General features: G+C 36.0%; 1 protein-coding gene and 1 long non-coding RNA gene across 3 annotated transcripts in view; one reads left to right on the top strand and one right to left on the bottom strand.

Moving 5' to 3' along the window:
* Window positions 1-21,889, top strand: part of LOC106882052 (copine-8) — a 263,320-nt gene that overhangs the window by 226,552 nt on the left and 14,879 nt on the right. For both annotated transcript variants that reach the window (XM_052968690.1, XM_052968691.1), the window contains 4 exons: window positions 3,762-3,815; window positions 5,905-5,966; window positions 19,046-19,198; window positions 20,289-20,364. In XM_052968690.1, the coding sequence (XP_052824650.1) occupies window positions 3,762-3,815; window positions 5,905-5,966; window positions 19,046-19,198; window positions 20,289-20,364 (345 nt within the window). The remainder of the gene's footprint in view (window positions 1-3,761; window positions 3,816-5,904; window positions 5,967-19,045; window positions 19,199-20,288; window positions 20,365-21,889) is intronic.
* On the bottom strand, window positions 3,819-14,947 carry LOC128248127 (uncharacterized). The gene is made up of 3 exons (XR_008264401.1): window positions 14,437-14,947; window positions 4,777-5,546; window positions 3,819-4,070 (listed from the first exon to the last, which is right to left on the bottom strand). It is a non-coding gene; the product is annotated as an uncharacterized LOC128248127 (long non-coding RNA).

Raw genomic sequence — 21,889 nt, 5'->3', positions numbered from 1 at the left:
AGAGAGAGAGAGAGAGAGAGAGAGAGAGAGAGAGAAAGAGCTACCAGTGAAATTACAATGTACTTAGCTGGAAGGAATTCTATTGGAATCAATGCTTCTGTTTTGGGAATCTTTAGAATAGGAATCAAGAAAATATATTTCTTAAGAGAATGTAAATTGCTGAGGGCATCAGGATGTTTGTATAATTGTTTATGGTAGACATAGTAGAGGGAAATGAATTAGTTAAGTCAAACTTAGCTTCTTGTACTTATGTTTTATTTGATTACTTTGTACTTAAAACATGCATGTATATGAGATAAAATGTAACAGAGCTACAGGATGCTCGTGTTTATATATATATGAATTTTATGTGGATGTATAATATGTATATGCATAGGTTTTTGTCCACATTCAAAAGAATATGAGTGTGTGTACTTGATTGTTGTTTTGTTTGGGATGCATCACTTCTGTTATAAATATTTTCTATAAACACAACTGGGGAATCTTTTAACCAGTCTCATGTTGAGTCATTCATACTTTCTAACAGATTGTTAGTTTAACTTAGTCAAATAAATGTAAAGATATTGGCAGAATTTTTCATCACAACAATATTTCGTTATCAACATAGAGGTGCAGTTGTTATTTTGAAATAGAATAGTAACATACACTCTCATACTCTACATACTCTTTTGATACTGGTTGACGTCACCTTACTTATAGTGACTGCCTCGTTCCACTTGTCATATGGAAGGGGTGTACCATTATTACTAATTCCCTACAACAGTAATACACCTATCACTTATCAATGATATGCCAGAACACCTCATCCCAAAGCAACTTTTCAATTGCAAATTCTGTGGGGGAAACTATATCATTGGGTCCGGCAAAAGACATGGTTCAAGGTCTACCTGAAAGCATCTTGAAAAAACCTTACCGCTGTAGTTGACTATTGGAAGCAGCTTGCCCAAAGTTGACGCATCTGATACAGTCTAATTCACATTAGTGCCCAAACAGCTGAAAATGCAAGAACTGTTGCTTCTGAGAAGTGTTCACTCCACAAAGTTAGAGCTATAACTACCCCAAGTGCTTCACTTTGCTATTACTGGTCCAAAGTGTGAGTGAGGATTCTTAACCTGGACATGGCTCATCAGTTACACCCAAGACAAACAAGCCTATCCTGAGTTTTGGTCATCTTTGACAATGAAAAACAAACAAGAACAAAAACGCTAATGTACTTCCCATTCTCCCAGATGATAGGATATAATTTGAGGGAAATTTTGATGCTATTTCTAGCAGGTTGAGTGACCACACAGGTGTTCCCTATTGGCTCATTTTTATGATTGGTAGCTTGTTGTGGTAACAACAAACAGTATTTTTACTCTATTGATTATTTGTAAATTTTTTGTGTTCTTCATCAACACAAATGCACTGTTTCTTCTCTACCTCTTTTTTCACAACTGCAGTGATGTACAATCTTAGAACTAATTTACTGCATATCCACCTCCACCCAACTGAGTACTCAACTCCACTCACCTACTGAGTATTACTTTCCAATCCTCAACACTAAACACTTTTACCAATCATTCCTCCCAACAGCTGTATCCCACAGAGATTCCCTTTCCATCCTTAAGCACAAATATGGCTGTGTGGTAAGAAGTTTGTTTCTCAACCACATGGTTCCATGTTCAATCCCACTGTGTGGTGCCTTGAGCAAGTGTCTTCTCCTATAACCTCAAGCCAACCAAAGCCTTGTGTGTGAATTTGATTGATGGAAACTGAAAGAAGCCTATCATGTGTGTGTGTGTGTGTGTGTGTCACTGCATGATACTGTCTCTTTGACATTATGTGATAGTTGTAAACAAATGTCACCATCAAACAAGCAGTGTCCTTCATTTCCAGTCTTCCATGAAAACATGTCTGGCTGTGGGTAAATATCACTTTACTTGGAAAGAGAAGAGGGTTGGTGACAAGAAGACCATCCTGTCATAGAAAATCCACCTAAACAAAATTCCATCTAACCTATAAGAGCATGGAAAAGTGGACATTAAAACAATGATCACGATGATGATGATGATGATCCACAATTTTTCTGCTGGAATTGACATCAAATTGTTCAAACTAAACATGAACTGCTTTAGTCTCCTTAGTCTTGTAGATCGTGAAAGTTATCATGCTTCCTCTGGCTATTAAAACAAACACCAACACAGCAGTAATATTCTCTAGCAATTGATCCCAAAATATCAGTGATGTTTATTTCATCTACTCCAGATTGCTGTAGTATTTTTAATAGCAACAGTAATTTATTAGCTTTCAAATAGACAATTGAGTAGGATGACATGAGAAGCCAAATTATGTTTTTATGTTTTGGAAATTGATGTGGTAAGAAGACTACTTGATCTCCTTCCATAGATTATCTTATTAATTATTAATTAATTTTATTTTGATCACTTTAAATTAATTATACATTCTTGAGAGATAGAGAAGAATACTCGAGTAAATTGTAAATACAGGAAGAAAGAGATAGCGAATTCATTAAGATAAATCAGATCTATCTTGTTTAAAAATCAATAGCCACTGTAACCAGAGTATAGCAACTGTAAGAAAACAATGTCATTCACTGAAATCTACTGTATGAGGTCAAGATTCTCCACTTCAGCTTTGATAAGATGTTAGTTTGTAATTTCATAAATCATCTGCTCTGTTAATATTGACAAATACATGTCTGAAGGAGTCTCTGTAGGGGATCATAATTGCAAAAGAGTCTTTTCATAAAAGTAGCTCCAATTGCATACACAAAGAATCACAATGATGCAGCTCATATTAAAGAGGAGAAGAATTTTTTAAAACATTATTAATGTAAATATGATGATGTGGCAGACCATAGAAATAACAGAGTGCCAGAACTAAATGTCAGTTGAAGATTTTGGAAAAACTTCAGTTTTACATCTCACTATCAGGGCCTAGGCAAAAAAAATAAAATATCTATGGATTTGATTGTCAGGATGTATCTCCTACTTTCTCTTTATCTATTTTCCAAAGGGAGATATCCGATTTTCTTGAGTTTATTTGTCTTGGTTACTATATACAAACTAAAGTATCATTTAGTCATATAACAAGTAATACTGAGCACATACTTTACATTTTTGCCACTGTTGTTAATATCTGGTAATGTTACATCTATAATTAATTGATAAATAAACAGTATTAGTGTTATTGGATATGACTTTAAACTTCATCTGGTTCAGGAATTACAAGGTTTTGAGGAGTGTGGAACCATCTCTTAGCCATTATTATTCCCAAGTCTACTCTGATCCTGAGGTGTAGCATCTGTCAGGGTTCAAGCTTTGGGTTGAATAATTTATAACCATTCGAGTTGTCAACTTCAACCAAAATGAATGTGTTATATGTATATAGTAACATGTTGTTTGTATCAAACTATCAATTTTTATCTTTCTATATTTTATTTCCACCAGGAAATATGACTAACTAAAAGTAAAGGGAAATTGTGGAGTTGTTATTTATAGTACCTCCATAAAAATTATAACTATTTGCTTCATCTATCTAATGCTTCAAAAATAAATTGCTATAAATAGATAAAATCCTGCAAATTATTTTGTACTAGGATTAACTATTTCATATACCAAAACCAAACAGTGTATAAAATCTAATTATGAGCAAGATTTATGATATTTCTGATGGAAAGAGTTAATTTGAGCAGGCATATTGGTTTGTTGTTTTTGTTATTGCAATTCTAACCTATTTTCTTTAATTCACTTTTGCAGTGTATAAATCCCAAAAAGAAAGAAAAAAAGAAAAACTACAAAAACTCAGGAATTGTAAGTTTCCATTTATATCATCATCATCATCATCATCATCATCGTCGTTTAACGTCCACTTTACATGCTAGTATGGGTTGGACTATATATAAATTAAACTTTTTATATTGACATAAGGTGTAGGTATGACTATCTGGTTGCTTCCTGACCACATAGTTTCAAGTTCAGTCCTACCGCATGGCACATCAGACAAGTTTTTTCTACTATAACCCCAAGCTGATCAAAAACCTTATAAGTGGATTTGGTAGACAGAAACTAAAAGAAACAGAAAAAGAAAAATTGACAGATTATTTTAATGAAACAGAAGTTAATTTTGTTTGGTGGTTCATTATCCATATTTTCTGATATTGTCCCATCCAGTATGCACCACTGTTTAGATATTTCCATGAACTAGTGATCTTTATGATAAACTCTTATGAAAACACTGAAGTAAACAAAGGTTTATATCATGAAATTTATATTAGATCCCAGCATGTTTCTTCTCACTGATAATACAATGTCCATATGACATGCTTTTGCTCATTGATAATACAATGTCCAACTAACACTCTATTCATAATAAAAGGGTTTTTTTTTTTTTATCAACCGTGTTTAAGATATAAGTTCCATACCTGGTTTAAATATTGTATTTCTAAAACTGTCTATGACCCCCTTAATACACAGCATCTCTCCCATAGTACCTTCTTGACATTTGCTGCCTCTTGTGAACTCATAATGTTCCACCAAGGAGGCCTTTATTTCAAACACCAAAAAAATTTGTTGGAAAATTTATAGCCCTTATTTTGCGCTACTTGATCAAGTACATATAAATTTACTTGCTAACTTGTAATGAGTGATTCTTTGGATATTAAATATAGTAAACTGTTAAGATTTAATTAAAACTTTAGTTTTTGACTTTGACTGGACAACCTTAATTAAAACTAGAGGTTTCTATTGATCAGGGTTACTCATATATCATTACCTGTAGGCAGTAGTTTGGGCAAGTCTTTGCTGAAATGTTTGGGGTTCTTTTGAGTTTTTTTTTTTTAAGACAAGCTGTTGTCCATATTTGCAAATTTCTCCTCATCATGTCACTGATATTGTCCAATGGAAAGATCTATGCTTTAGGGCCAATACAGCTTGGTACCAGTCTCATCATGGTCACTGCTATCAGAACACAAAAGGTTAGTACAGATACCACATGACACTCTGACAATCTTATCAAGCCACTGTCCTGGGACGATCTTAAAACACAAAGAGCCAGAACAAATACTACAAAATATCCAGTTCAATTTTGTTATCACCATCATTGTAACATCCACTTTTCTACAGCTGGATGCCTTTCCTGTCAACAACCTTCACTTGTTTCCAAATAAGGTACTATTTTCCCATGATGAGACATGTTTTCATGGAAGGCTGGAAATGACGGACACTGCTTGCATTATGGTAACATTTGTTTTTACAACTATCATGTGATGTCAAGGCAAGGAAGCAGTAAAACACACACACACACACACACACACACACACACACATGTACATATACACATGATGGGTTTCTTCCAGTTTCCATCTATCAAATCCGCTCACAAGGCTTTGATCAACCTGGGGCTATAGGAAAAGTATCATGCTGTAGAGCTGAATGCAGAACCATGTGGTTGAGAAGCAATCTTCTTACCCACACCCATGCTTGTACTTATTTCTTGTAGTTCTGCCAATCCACCATCCTGAATTGTTATATTGTTTACTGGCCCTGAAAGAATGAAAGATAAAGTTGTGATGGTATTTGAACTCAGGGCACAGAAAGTCAGAAAAAATACCAAAAGGCATTCTATCCAATGTTCTAATAACTCTACTAATACAATTCTATGTTTCTGAAATGAATTTATATAATGTATACTGTTTATTTTAATCAGACTGACAACATCATCTTCGTTGTTGCTTTCACCAGTCTGACTAATATAAAGAGTAGGCAAAACTCTACTAATTCTCCGCCTGATGGACTGCCTTAATTAAAACTTAATATTATATAAATTATAACTTAATATTATATAAACTTACAATTGGTTCTTTTATCATGATTTTATTTTATTTTATCTTATCTTTTATAGGTAGATTTATTGAGCTTTTCCATCGACAAAGTATACACATTTTTGGATTACATTCGAGGAGGGTAAGTAAAATCATTCTAATGTATATTTCTAGTAAGAAGTTGTTGTTAAGGTTCAGTCCCAACAGTGGCCAACAAGAACATCACATGCATTTCAGTCCAGAAGTTCCAAAGTGGCCAAAATACATTGATATTATCACTGGTCACTGATGGAATGAATTTTCATCTCCCTCTGATATTTATTCTGTTTTTAATACAGCTCATCTATAACAGATGTTATCTCAGGAGAAATACTGCAATAACTGTTTCTATCAACAGTGTGTATACATTAAGTATGATACATAAGTGGCTATTTTAATTTGATACTGTCTTAATTGCATATTAGTTAGTTAGTTTTCTCCATGTCATGAGGTACATAAAGCCACAAAATGATCTCTTCAACCAGCCCTGTTTTCTGCCACTGTTCTAGTCTCATTCCAACTTCTCCACCCTTCTCATCTTCTTTCCTTGTCAATGGTCTTTCACCATGTTGTTTTAGGGCACCCTGCTGCTCTTTTCCCCTCAGGCTTCCACTTTAGTGCCATCGTACAATCACTTACTTAATCTTGTAAGGATATGTACAATCCAGTTTCAACGTCTGCATTTTATTTCATCACTGATCCTGTTGATACCCATTGTTGTTTGAACTGTATCATTTTGGACTCTAGCCTTAATTACGTATACCAGTTATAAATTATATTCTATAATAATTGTTTCTTATATTGGCACTAAACCTGAAATTTTGGGAGACAGGAATAGTTAGTATATCAATTCCAGTATTTGAAAGACTCTTTTCTTTATTGACCTACCAAAAGGGTCGAACAGCTGAGTTAACCTCAGCAGGATTTGACTTCAGAATGTAAAGAGCCTGGAAAAATACTGCAAAGTATCTTATCTGATTTTCGATTAATTTTGCCAATCCACCAGTCTTTGTATTGAATATTTGGGTTCCTGGGATTAAAAAGTAGTTCTTGTTTTCTGATAGGTGTTGCATATGTGAAAGAGAGACAGAGAGAGAGTTTCAAAGGAAACTGTATGTGTTTGTCTTTCAGTATTGACAATGTGAAAAATAGACAATTTCTTTGTGGTATTTCTGGACGTTTTAATGCGCATTAACTGATTTTCCTTCCACTTCAAGAAACTCAATTTATCTTTCATAATTTAAGATTCATATATCCACAGATAATGCCACAAAAAAAGGAAATCACCACTTAGCTAATCTTAATCACTTAAATTTATTCCATTAAAGCATTCCATCATTTCTTAGTGTTATCTGAAGCACGATTACCACTGAAATAATAATAATAATAATAATAATAATAATAATAATAATAATAATAATAATAGATGTCAAATTCTTGCACAAGCCCAGCAGTTTTGGAGGAGGGGCTATGTCACTTACATCAGCCCTGGTGTTCAACTGGCACTTATTTTACCAACCCCAAAAGGATGAAGGACAAAGTCAACCTCAGCAGAATTTGAACTCAGAATGAAAAGGCTGATGAAATACTGCTAAGCATTTTATCCAACATACTAAAGATTCTGCCAGCTCACCACCTGAATAATAATAACCCTTTCTACTATAGGTACAAAACCTGGAATTTGGGGGGACCCCAAAAGGATGGAAGGCAAAGAAGAGTAGGCCTCAGTGGAATTTGAACTCAGAACATATATCAGGTCATCCCATAAGTTCTGTCCGAATTTTGAATAAAGAAAACAAGTGATCAAATGTTACATTTAATTGAAATTTAATCATCAATGTACTCTCCCTGATTATCTATGACTTCCTTCCATCTATTTACAAGCTTTTTAATCCCATCAATGTAAAACTCTTTTGGTTTCGAAGCGAAGAACTCTGAAATGTCAGTTTCGACCTTCTCCTGGCTTGCAAAAGTTATGTCCCCTAAATGATTCTATAAACTACGAAACAAATGATAGTCAGAAGGAGCAAGGTTGTAGAGGAATTTTTTCCCAACCAAGCTCCCCACCAGAAATTACCAAAAAACATATAATGAAAAGAAACTGCTGAATATGTGGCGATGGACAAGAAACAATAAACCATATTATCTCTGGCTGCCCAGTCCTGGCTAAGAAGGAATATATTCAGACAACAGAGCTGGGACCTACATACACTGGAATCTATGCCAACACTATGGAATAACAACAGAAAAAAGATGGTATAGGCACATGCCAGAAAAGGTCACAGAAAACGAGAAAACAACCATACTCTGGAATATATGCCAATACACACAGATAGAGAAATTAAGGCCAATAGGCCAGATATAGTTGTTAGAGATCATGAAGGAAAAAAATGCTTTCTAATTGATGTATCAATACCAGCAGATGACGTTTCCCTAAAAGAAATGGAGAAACCTTTCAAAATACAAAGACCTGGAAATAGAGGTAACTCGAATGTGGAATCTAAAAACAGAAACAATTCCTATCATAGTAGGTGCCTTAGGTATGATAAAAAAATATTCAGACAAATACATAACAAAAACACCAGGACTTACAAATATATATAACATACAGAAAATTGCACTACTGGGCACTGCACATACCCTACGCAAAACACTTTCAATACAGTAACCATAAGAGCATCATAGCACATACCCAAGGCACACAGACCTGTGCTCGGTAGTGAAGTGAAAGCACACTATAAAAACAAAACTACTGAATAATAATAATAATAATAATTGTGGGGAGGGGATGAGTTGATTACATAAACTCCAGTGTTCAACTGGTACTTATTTTATTGACCCTGAAAGGATGAAAGGTAAAGTCGATCTCAGCAGAATTTGAACTCAGATCAAAGCGATGGATGTAATATATCGCTAAGCTTTTCGTCCAGCATGCTAATGTTTCTGCCAGCTCACCACCTTAATAATAATAATAATAATAACAACAACAACAACAACAACAACAACAACAACAACAACAACAGCAGCAGCAGCAGCAGCAACATCACTCTTTTAGTCACAAGGACTCAGAGCCACATAAAAAGAACAAAGATACATTAAACACATTCCAAAGACAAGTGGGGTTGAACAGGTAAGTTACAGAAAGACAAGGGAAGGGATAAAAGACATTAAGTTATATATATATAATTGGCTAAATTAGTGAAAGTATAAATATTTACATGGAATAAATAACAAATATGATAAACCATACAACAATTAGAATAAGATCTGATTTAAAGTCAACGAAACATTCTTGTCCATACATGGAAGATAATCTACTGACATGTCTCTACTTGCCACCTATTCCTCATACTGCTATCTTATGCACCTAAAAGACATCTCTTAATATTATTTTAGTTGGTTGGAGTAGATTACAATGCATGTCTTCTGATTAGATTGCTTCAGTTCATCGTATGATGGTCGACTGAAAAGTTCATAGGCTGACCAAGATGCTCTCGTGGAATGTTACCAAATGAGGTTTATTTTCAACATAGTCCCCCTTGCAGTCAACATACTTCTTCCATCAGTGCTGCAGTGCTTGGATACCATCGGTGAAGAAGCTGTCATCCTGTCAGTCAAAACATCTCATCAACAGCAGATATAATGTCACCATCACTCATAATGCCATTGTGTTGTTTTTACCAACAACCTACCATTGCTTATTGCTTGTCTCCTCTGTTCCAATCCCAACTGCACTGCTGTCATTTTCACATCACCAGAATATCCATGACACCACAGATACATGATTTTGTCTGTTAGCTGGTGGTTTGATCTGTGTAGGACAGTAACTCATCTGTTTCTTTAGTGTTTTCCTCATTACTTTGAGGAGGAGCATCACTTGTTTTGAGGAGGTTGTTCATCATCAGACATTTTGGTTTGTTTTCTGTTACTTTTGACTTGTGTGTGTGTGAGAGAGAGAGCGATTTCTTTTTCATTTTTCCTTTTGTGTTTCACTCAACAGTTTTGATACTTTTCTCTGCAACCATTATTTTTTCCTCATCACATGATAATGGAACGGTGCTACCTTTACCATTATAAGGTCGGGTGTCTGCTCATCTGCTTGTTTGTTTCCAAGTCTAGACACCTTGGACAAGTGTCTTCTACAATAGCCTCAGGAAGAACAAAGCACTATGAGTAGATTTCCTAGACAGAAACTAAATGAAGCCCATCATATATATTATGTACATGTGTGTGTGTGTGTGTGTGTGTGTGTGTGTGTGTGTGTGCATGCGTGCTTGTGTCTTTTTGTCCTGACATCACATGATACTTGTAAAACAAGTGTCATCATCTGCAAGCACTGCCCTTCATTTCCAATCACCTGTGAAAATATGTCCTGACAGCACCCATGTCAGTGCCGCATATAAAGCACCCAGTGCACTCTGTAAACTGGTTGATGTTAAGAAGGGCATCCAGTCTTAGAAACCATGCCATAACAGACAATTGGAGCCTGGACAGCTCCTGTCAAACCATCCAACCTATGTCTGCTTAGAAAACAGATGTTAAATGATGATGATAACAGATGTTAAAGGAGGAGGATAATGATGATGATGCTGACATGGGAAAATAGTACCTTACTTGGAAACAGCTGAAGAATGGTGGCAAGAAGGGCATCATCCAGCTACATAAAAATCTGCGTCAACAAATTCTATGATGATGACATCGATGCCAATGACACCACTGCCAACAACAATGACATCGGTCAAATTGTGTGGTAAGAAGTTTGCGCCCCAGCCACATGGTTCTAGGTTCAGTATCATTACATGGCATCATGGGCAGGTGCTTTCTACTCTAGCTTCAGGTCAACCAAAGCCTTGTGAGGAGATTTGGTAGGCAGAAACTGAAAGAAGTCCATTGTGTGTGTGTGTGTGGATTTGCGTCTGAGTTTGCCTCGCATCACCACTTGACAGCTGGTGTTGGTTTGTTTATGTCCCTGTAAGTTGCAGTTCAGCAAAAGCGACCAATAAAATAAGTGTCAGGCATAAAAAAATAAATAGTACTGCAATCAATTCATTCAACTAAAATACTTCAAGGTGGTGCCCCTGCATGGCCACAGTCTAATGACTGAAATAAGTAAAAGATAAAAGACATTTTAACCAGCTCATAAAGATTTAGAATATCTCACATTGTAAACCCAAGCAGTGGTTTACTATATCAAAAACAAAAAAAATCAAGGTGGTTAAATTATTGACAGATTTTAATCTAATGTTTGGATTAAAATCGTGACTTAAAAACCAGATGGAGGAAAAGATAAGAAAAATGCCGTCCTCTTTGACTGCTTGCCAACCAGTGCATTACAATCTGTAATAAATCAGTGGCTTTTAACCTCTAATCACTGGTCTAAAATTGACACCTAGTATAAATCATTTTTATGTACTGTGCAAGGGATGGAGAAGGGAGGCTTTCTTCTTTTTTCATTGTTTCTTTTGTATATGTCACTCTTATATATATATATATATACATATGTATATCTATATATATGTATGTATGTATATATATATATATATAAATATATATATATATATACTTAATATATTTCTTGTGTGTGTGTGTGTGCATGTGCGTGTGTGCATGTGCGTGTGTGCATGTGCGTGTGTGCAGCAGTAGTGGTTGTGTAGTAAAAAGTTTGTTTCCTAACCACATGTGGCACTTTGGGCAAATGTCTTCCACTAGAGCCTCAGTCCAGCCAAAGTCTTGTGAGTGAATTTGTTAGATGGAAACTGAAACAAGCCCGCAAATTATTGGATCAGGTGATGAAAGTTACAAAGAGGGATATAGCCCAACTAATTTGGAAGAGATTTAGCCTAGATGAGATGCAGTTTGGTTTTGTGCCAGGCAGAAGCACCACTGATGCTATATTTCTGGTAAGGCAACTGCAGGAGAAATATCTAGCCAAAGATAAACTTCTGTACTTGGCTTTTGTTGACTTGGAGAAAGCCTTTGACAGGGTACTCCAATCTCTTACCTGGTGATCAGTGCAGAAAGTGGGGATAGACAAATAGTTGGTAAGGGCTGTACAGGGATGCTGTCAGTAAGGTGAGGGTTGGTAATGAGTATAGTGAAGAATTCTGAGTAGAAGTAAGAGTTCACCAAGGATCAGTCCTCAGCTCCCCTCTTGTTCATTATAGTCCTCCTGGCAATAACAGAGGAATCAAGACAGGTTGCCCCTAGGAGCTCCTCTATGCTGATGACCTTGCTCTAATAGCCAAATCACTGCCAGAACTAGAGACGAAGTTTAGAGTGTGGAAGCAAGGTCTGGAATCGAAGGGCCTTAGGGTTAACCTAACAAAAGCAAAAGTCTTAGTAAGTAGTAAATCTAACAAATCACAAATCCCTTCAAGTAGATGGCCCTGCTCAATCTGTAGAAAAGGTGTGGGTAGAAACTCCAGACAATGTACCCAGTGTAAGCTATGGATACATAAAAGGTGCAGCAATATCAAAGGAAGGTTAACCAGAAAGATAGTTTTTTTTTTTGGGGGGGGGGTACACAGGAGCAATAAACACTGAAGATGTACAGAAAGTAGATTCCATCACATTCCAGGGGAAAAAACTAGAAGTAGTTAATAGCTTCCGCTACCTAGGCGACCAAGTCTGTAGTGGTGGGGTGGTTGCTCTGAGAGTGTAGCGTCTAGAATAAGAATATCCTGGGCAAAGTTCAGAAAGCTCCTACCTCTGCTGGCAACTAAGGGCCTCTCGCTCAGGATGAAAGGTACACTGTATGATGCATGTGTGCAAACTGCCATGCTACACAGCAGTGAAACATGGGCCATGACTGCTGAGAACATTTGTAGACTTGAAAGAAATGAAGCCAGTATGATCCACTGGATGTGTAATGGCAGTGTGCATACACGACAGAGTGTGAGTGCCCTGAGAGAAAAGTTAGACATAAGGGGCATCAAATGTGGTGTGCAAGAGAGACAACTGCACTGGTATGGCCATGTGTTATGTATGGATGAGGACAGCTGTGTGAGGAAGTACCAAACCCTAACTGTTGAAGGAACCTGTGAAAGAGGTAGACCTGGAACACATAGGATGATGTGGTGAAGCATGACCTTTGAACGTTGGGCCTCACAGAGGCAATGACAGGAGACTGAAACCTTTGGAGATATGCTGTGCTTGAGAAGAGCCGACAACTAAAGTGAGATTGCAGCCATGACCAATGCCAGTGTTGCATGACTGACCCATTTAAGAGTACCCTTGATGTGTCGGGCAATATGATATACTTGACAAGACCCGTTGAGTCAAGTAAAACCAAAATCGTAGTTGTGGCCAGTGCCCCCTGACTGGCTCCCATTCCAATGGCGTGTAAAATGCATCATCCGAACATGGTCAATGCCAGTGCCCCCTGACTAGCTCCCATGCCGGTGGCACATAAAAAAAGCACTATCCAAAGATGATTGGTGCTAAGGCTTGACTGGCTCCCGTGCTGGTGGCACGTAAAAAGCACTATCTGAATATGATCGATGCCAGGCCCGCCTGACTGGATCCTGTGCTGGTGGCACATAAAAAGCACCCACTACACTCTCAGAGTGTAGGAAGGGCATCTAGCTGTAGAAACATTGCTTGATCAGATTGGAGACTGGTGCAGCCGCTGGCTCTCCAGACCTCAGTCAAATCGTCCAACCCATACCACCATGGAAAACGGACGTTAAATGATGATGATGATGATGATGATATACAGGTCTTTTATAAAATGCAGATCTGTGATATGTAATGTCAACTAGGAGTGTAAACACAACAATATTTGTTGGACAGACCATTCCATGTGAGAAACAGAATTGGCAATTTTCATGCATACACATGCATGTGCTGATTCTTAAATATGCATACTCACATACACACACCCACACACATATGATAGGCTTCAATGCAGTTTGTATTTGCAAATTTCATTCACAAGGTATTGGCCAACCTAAAGCAATGATAGAAAATGTTTGCTCAAGTTGCAGCACAGTGCAACTGAACTTGAGACCATATAGTCGCAGTCACACACATACACACACACACACACTCGAAACCCACCTAAGTTCACTGGAATATCCCATTGGAAACTCTCCTCAGCTCAGATGTAAAAACATCAGAGCTACCATCATTAATGTTGTTATACTGAAAGGTATGCCTGGAGAAATTTGTAGAGATTCTAAAGTAGAGGCAAGTAGATATCATCATTATAACTTTTCCATGCTTATACACACATGACAGACTTCTTCAGTTTCCATCTACCAAATCCACTTGCTTTGGTTGGTTTGGGCTATAGTAGAAGACACTTGCTCAAGGTGCAATGCAGTGGGACTGAACCTGAAGCCATGTGGTTGGGAAGCAAACTTCTTAACCACACAGCTATGCCTGCACCTAAATATGTGTTGTATATAAGGGATAAGATAGAGAGGAGCTCTTCATGGATAAAGAATGCAGGTACAGGTCAGGAAGGACTGGAAGAAATTTTTATGGGTGAATAATAATGCTAGAGAGGGTGGAGTAGACATGGGATTAGTGTTAGCAGGAAAATTGATAAGTAAAGTAATCAAGATACTCACATGTGACGGAATAATTAACCATAGAAGGTGGCGAACTGGCAGAAATGTTAGCACGCCAGGCATAATGCTTAATGGTATTTCGTCTGTCTTTATGTTCTGTGTTCAAATTCCGCCAAGGTCAACTTTGCCGTTCATCCTTTTGGAGGTCATTAAATTAAGTACCAGTTGCATACTGGGGTTGATCTAATCAACTGGCCCCCTCCCTAAAAATTTTGGGCCTTGTGCCTAGAGTAGAAAAGAATAATTAACCATAGGTTATTAAGGGTAACATGACAATAATAGTACACTTAAACCAGGACAGGCAATTGAGCAAAACAACTGTTTCTAGAGACCTTCTTGCAGACTAACTCAGTAATGGTTGACAGCAACCTCATTATTATGACTAGAAATACTGAATATATTGGGAAATTCCATTATGGCTATTTTGATGAATATGCAAGTTGATGCTATTTATACAATAAAATAAAGAATGTTTAAGGCTTTTGGACTCCTGTGTTGCGAAAGACCTAACCATTTGCAGCTCTAAGTTACAGAATCCAGCCAACCACCTGATTGTCTGTCAATTAAATTAACACAGAAGCCAGATAGTCTTCATATTCCTCAGGAAATGAGATGAGTAACTGGTTCTTAATACAAAGTCCTTCCTTTGTGAAGAAATGACTATTCAGTATTACTGGGAATGAGCAAAACTCAAGATAAGAGTTAGATAAACTCAGAGATACAAGACATTTTAGAAAAAGTAGGTACAAAAAATGAAACATACCACAGATATCAAAGTTCTATCTAGGCAGAAAGTGGCATGGTAATGGAATGGTAAAGATGAGTGAATGATAAAAGCTAAGAGACAGGTTAAGGAAGACTGGAAGAAACTCAGAAGCGAGTAACTCTATCATGTAGCTAGAAGAAACACTAGATGTCAGGTACACATAGTACAGAGAGCAGCTGAAAGTAAGAAAAAGGTTTGCCAATGTTTTTTGTTGAGAGGATCAGAAGTGGGAAATGTTTTAGATTGCAAAGCAGTGTGTCAGTGTTAATCAAGACATCATGGACAAAAAATGTGTACAAAATGATAGCAGCTCTCTTGTTCTCATTGATGCTAAGAAGAAAGTGGTTTTGAGATATTACTAGAAGGGGTTGTTAAATGAGAAACATGTGTGGGAGGAAGAGGGAGAAGGAGATCTGTCATGTAGATCTAATTGAGAGACCAGCTATTGAAATTGGCAGTGATGGTGAAAAATATGGTTAACCCTTCTGTTTCCATATTTTTGATGAAATAAATTGGCTGCCTTTGTTTCAATAACTTTTAAAATAAGGAGAGATTTAATGAAATAACTTTGTCATTAAAGCTGAGTGTTTGGAATGTATATTAGCATGAAATTTTGACAGAAGGTTTTAATATAGATCACTTTAGCACAAGTTAACATGGAATTAAAAAGTCTTAGGTTGGTTGGTTGGTTGGTTGGTTGGTATAAAAAGAGTTAAAGATGCAGAGAAAACAGCTCCTCCATCAGGGATATGCTTGCATACTGAGATACCAATATAGGACACACACTAGTCACTCATGTACTTTTTCCACATAGTACAGGGAGGTATCATATCATTCTCAATGACTGACATCTTTATTATCAACTGCAACAAGGGCAAAGGAGATGTTCTAGAAGGAAGCAACTACAGAGATATCAAACCAAGGTACCAAGTTATGAATGTGACAAAAAGAATTGTAGCACAACTGGTTAAAGCTAAATAATGTGTGTTTGAGAAAAACATGCACCCATTAGATTACTTTACATTTCTGCTTATCCAAATGCACTATAATGCTGCTGTTAATGTATGTGCATACATGTACAGCCACACATATATGTATGTCTATGTACATGTGTATGACTTCAGATGTTTGTCTTGCCTTTACAGTTGTTGTCCTCTTTAATAATTATATATATATATATATATATCTATATATATATATATATATATATATATATACATGTGTGTGTGTGTGTGTGTGTCGGAATGCATGTACATATGCTGGCATGTATGTGTATATATATATATATATATATATATATATATATATATATATATATATATATATGTATGTATATATATATATATACATACATACATAGATGCATACATACATACATACATACATACATACATACATGTGTGTTTGTTTATGACATTTTAACTTCTAAATTCAAAGTCATGGAAGTTAATGTCGAGAGAAAAAATTCTTTCTTGTGGTAAAATATGTAAAACACCATATCTGGCCAGTGCTTCCCTCTACTAGATTCCCAGACATGCATTTCTGGCTCTTTAGCCTTCGTCAATGGGAAATACTGAAGAGAGATAACCCTGGACAGTTTCAAAGCCATAGCCTTAACTTAAAAAACAGTCAGCATCAGTGACTGAGTTGCACTAGTGAACCACCTGGTCAGAATAAAAATAAGGGTATTAGTGCCAAGCATTGATTAGGAATAAACAAACTTTATATTATTGAGAGAGAGAGAGAGGTATGAGATAGTAAAAGATATCTAGACATTTTTGTTTTGTTTTTTCTTTTTCAATTATATTGCAATACTTTATACTTCAAAAAGCTATAAAATCATAAAGCATCTTCATATATTATCAACTTTTGTGCATAACATTTGATGTTTAACAGCTATTCAATTCTCATGAGATTGCTTCAGTCATTTCACTTTAAGGCCAGCCAAGTAACCAACTCATCCTAACTTCATTCTAAAGTGCAGGGGACACAGGAACGGCAGTGGGGTATAGGTGAACAATTCTCAGCTTTTGTCCTGATTTAATATATTTCTATAGTATAACTACTTCACCTCCCTAGCAAACACTGCCAATGTGAACAAAGAAAGCTTTTTAATACAAAAACAAATGAAAGAACAACTTGTCATAAGCCAATGCTTTGACAATTAGATTGCATCCTCAGCACTTGTCTTAATTTAATGTGTTTTTGTAGTGTAACTACTACATCTCTCTAGCAAACATTGCAAAAGTGAACAAAGAAAGCTTTTAATGCAAACACATTGAAACTACCTGTCATAAGCCAATGCCTTAGCAATTGAATTGCATTTATATGTAGTTAATGTGATTCTGTAGTAAATAATGTGCTCACTGTACTTATGCGTAATGTACATTACTATCATCATACTAACATCATTCACTTTAAGGGTTTAGATTATATATCATCATGTGGAAAGAGATTAACTTATATTTTTCAGTATTCAAAACATAGTGAAATAACTGAATCTGCTTGTTGTGAATATGGATTTTCAAAAATTTACTTCTCGGTGAAGGCACATGGCTTAATGGTTAGAGTGTTGCACTCTTGATTGCAAGATTATGGCTTTGGTTCTCAGACTAGCAGTGTATTGTGTTCTTGAGCAAAACCCTTCATTTCACACTGCTCCAATCCACTCAGTACAACCTGCAACAGGTTGGCATTTCATTTGAAGGAAGCGTTGGCCTGTCCACCTAACCAGCAGGCTGATATGATTCAAAAGCTACAATGTGAGGAAGCACATTGTGACAAGCAATGTAAATCAACATCTAATAGTCTGATTGATACAGTAATACAGTAACATCTCAGTAGTTCAAGTTAAGATGTACATTAAATTTTTTACCATCAACCTACTTGAGATTGCCTCTGGTTCTTTGATACAAAACCTTCTAATTTTGAAGGGTTAATATTTAAATTAAAATTATAATTTTATGCAGGAGCCTTTCATTATGTTCAAAATATCAGTTTTAAAATGCCAGTTAATGAAAAAGTTATTTTGCTAAATGAAAGCAAATTCTTGATTATTTTTTAAAATAATTTGATAGGCAGAAACTGAAAGAAACCCATCATATGTATTTGTGTCTTTGTACCATTTTGTCTTGACATTGCATGTTGGTTATAAGTGAATGTTACTGTCACATAAGCCATGTTGTTTATTTCCAATCTTACATGGAAATTTGTCAGGTTACAGGGAAATATTATCTTACTTGGAAACAAGTGAAGGTTGGTGTTAGGAAGGGTATCCAGCTGTAGAAAATCTGCATCACATCAACAAATTCTGTCTGATCCAAGCAAACATGGAAAAGTGGACGTTAAAATGATGATGATTACAATGAAAACAATTATGATGTATGTATATATTTGCGTGTGTGAAGAAAATCTTTATGACTAATACTGATGGTGACAATGGTTGTCACCTGACTGGCACTGGTCAGGTCTTCTGAAACATTAAAAGTGCGATAACATTGACAATGATAGCAGTAATTATGAAAATAATCAAGATGATTAATATGATAACAATTGTTATTTAGCCCAAGGCCAATTTGGATTTAGCAGACTTATGACCAAAGCCATTCTGACCATGACCAGGTCATCTTTTATTTTTTCAGACTTATTGCACTGACTACATTATCCAGAGAGTCATTTTTTAAACATGGTAAGAAAATTGTTGTCTATTTCTTTCAAGTCAAATAACCACGTAGATGATCCCTCATTGGCTTGTGACAAAAGAAATAGTTTAAATGAGCAAGATGCTGAAACATTATATATGAAATATCTCTGACAAAGTATGTATATTTTTATCTTTTTCAGGACACAGATTCACTGTACATTTGCAGTAGACTTCACAGCGTCAAATGGTAATCCAACAAGCCCCAGTTCATTACATTATATCAGCCCTTACAATCTTAACCCCTATGCAACGTCTCTGCATGCAGTGGGCAACATCATCCAAGATTATGACTCGTAAGTACTTCTTGCTTGTCTGTTCTAACCAATGGTAAGATAGAATAAAAATCAGTAATCCTAGGAGAGTAATGATGGTCTGTATTGACAATTAGTCTATAGGATGGTTTATAGAGGAGTTTGGTAAGTTTAATCTCTGCAAAGAATAAATGGTTTAAAATTTAGGGCTTTGTCTCTTCTGAGAGTGAGGAAGAAAGAGAAAATAGTAATGTTCCTTGGGTTGTCTCTTGCTCCTCTTAATCCTGAGTCAATGATGTTGCTGTATATTCAGATATGCTGAACTACATTTAGAGAAATGCCACTCAACTGACTGGCATAAAATCTCTCACAGACATATTCCAGCCTCTGAACTACAGATACACTGTCTTCTCTCTCTACCTTTTCTATCACTGCTATAATGACTTTTGTATTCAGAATTGGCTATCTTGTATGAGGAGGTGCTGAAAAGTTTCTGGCTTTTGGTAAAAGAAAATACAGGAGGGCCAGTTAATTATGATTTTATTCAACATATTTCCATTCTTAGATTCACACACTTATTGCAGTGGTCCTTCAGTTTTTTTTAAGCCCCATAAAAGAACTCAGAAGGTTAGGCCTCCAACCTGGCCTTTCACGATACCTTTAAAACTAGGAACTTTGCAGCACTTCCTCATACCTCTTTCACTCTGACACTCCTGACACACTTACCTCTCCTCCTCTTATCACTCTTCTTGTGTCCAACCCAACCTTGGCCCATTGTGATTAGTGTGGACAGGTCATGCACACTGCCTCTTCCTTTAAATCCAGCAAATGGTAAAAAATAATTTCTGGTAAGTCTGTGACTGAATAGAAGTGAGCTATCAAGGGAACCTCTACTACTCATATTCATATTGAACATTTATTACACCAATTTCACCGAGTTAGTCTATGTCCTAGTTTATTGGGACATCTAAAATACTTATGGCTGCTCCAAATGCCATCAGGTGAAATGGAAAAGTGTGTTGTATTAAATCGTTATATACATAGCTTTAACTGTTATATAATTGTTTTGTTTTTAAATTTTTATACCATTATTCCATATGTTTAGAATTGTCATTTTCTTTTCTGCTTTCAGAGATAAGTTATTTCCAGCATTGGGATTTGGTGCCCGACTTCCTCCAAATGGAATTGTATCCCACGAATTTCCTCTGGTTTGTCTACATTTCCTCTCCATTTTTCCTTTTTAATACCTTATCTTTTGGGATATATACGTTAAGGCTGTCTATAGAGGTTTACATATATCAATTTGTAACTGTGATTGGAAGAAGGAATGGTTAATCTCTGAAAATCTTTGAAGATGCCAAATTATGATGGAGTTTTTTTGTTTTGTTTTTTTGACACACACACACACCCCTCTCTTTTCATAAAGTTATTTTTCAATATATATGAAGTGAAATAACATTTTCTGCTTGTTGGAAGTATAACAAAAACAAACAAAGATTTCTTACACAACATTTAAACTCTGGTTTTATTTAAAATCAGTTGAGAATGAATGTCTAGTGCATTCTGAATCCACTTCTGAAAAATAAAATCTAAACCAAACCTTGTGGAAGTTGAACCAAAATATACAGTATTTGTAATCTCTAAGTAAGTTACATGTCACTTCAAAGTCATCATCATTTTCATAATTTAATGGCCATTTTCCATGACGGCATGGGTTAGACAGTTTGACAGGATCTAGTGAGTCACAGAGTTGCATTGAACGCCAATGTTAGCTTTAATGTTTCAATGGCTGGATGCCCTTCCTAAGGCCAACCACTTTACAATACATACTTAGTGTTTTTTTTTTCTGTCTATGTCACTGGCACTAGTGAGGTCATCTACTAACTTGCAAGACAGAAAAAGAACAAGGAAAAATGGGAAAAAGCCCCCGTGATTGAGTAGGGAAGTATTTGGGAGAGAAATGTGGCTTTACTCTAGGTGCTGAGAGGTTAAACTGTAATAAGGGGCAACCACAGGTGTCTTGCTACATATGTGCCATCCAACAAGGGAGTCTCTATATAATCATTCAGTCTGCTAGAATCCCCTCAAATCATACCCAACCATCATGGGAAATAAAAAGACACATCAGATAATGTAATCCTAAAAACCTCAGAAAAGAGGGGATGGGATGAGAAAAGAAATTTCAGAGTGAGCACATTTCACTTAAGCAAAACTTCAATTTACCTGATTTAATTAGCCAAGAATAACTTGCCATAAAGTAGCCTTCACCTGAAACAGATGTAGCAGGAAAGACTTTATCAATCAGAGAATATGATACTATATTATAAACAGAACAAAACAAAATATCTACTATATTTTAACCACTACCTTTTTTATTTTGGGGACTTTTCAGAAGATTTTTGGCAAATTTGTGTTCTATGCACAGGAGTTCATACGATCATGAAAAAAAATTTTGTGTGTGTGTGCATGAATTAAGGGTAATTTAGCTGTTGTTTTTAGCACATCTCACGACCACCTGATACTTTCCTTGTTTCTTTGTCACTCTGGCATGTATTAATGTTTTTCAATATTTTTCTCCCCACAAATACATGTAATGGAATGATGATGCACCCAAGGGATTTAACCAAAAAATTCATTGTCCATAGTTTAAACTCTGATTTTTAAAAAAATCAAATAAGAATGAAACTTTTAAGATTTAGGTGGGGTGGTTAAAAATAAACTTTTTTTATTTCA

This window comes from Octopus bimaculoides, chromosome 6 (genome assembly GCF_001194135.2).
Source record: "Octopus bimaculoides isolate UCB-OBI-ISO-001 chromosome 6, ASM119413v2, whole genome shotgun sequence".
Taxonomy (NCBI): Eukaryota; Metazoa; Mollusca; class Cephalopoda; order Octopoda; family Octopodidae; genus Octopus; species Octopus bimaculoides.
This window is presented reverse-complemented; position numbering and strand designations above follow the sequence as displayed.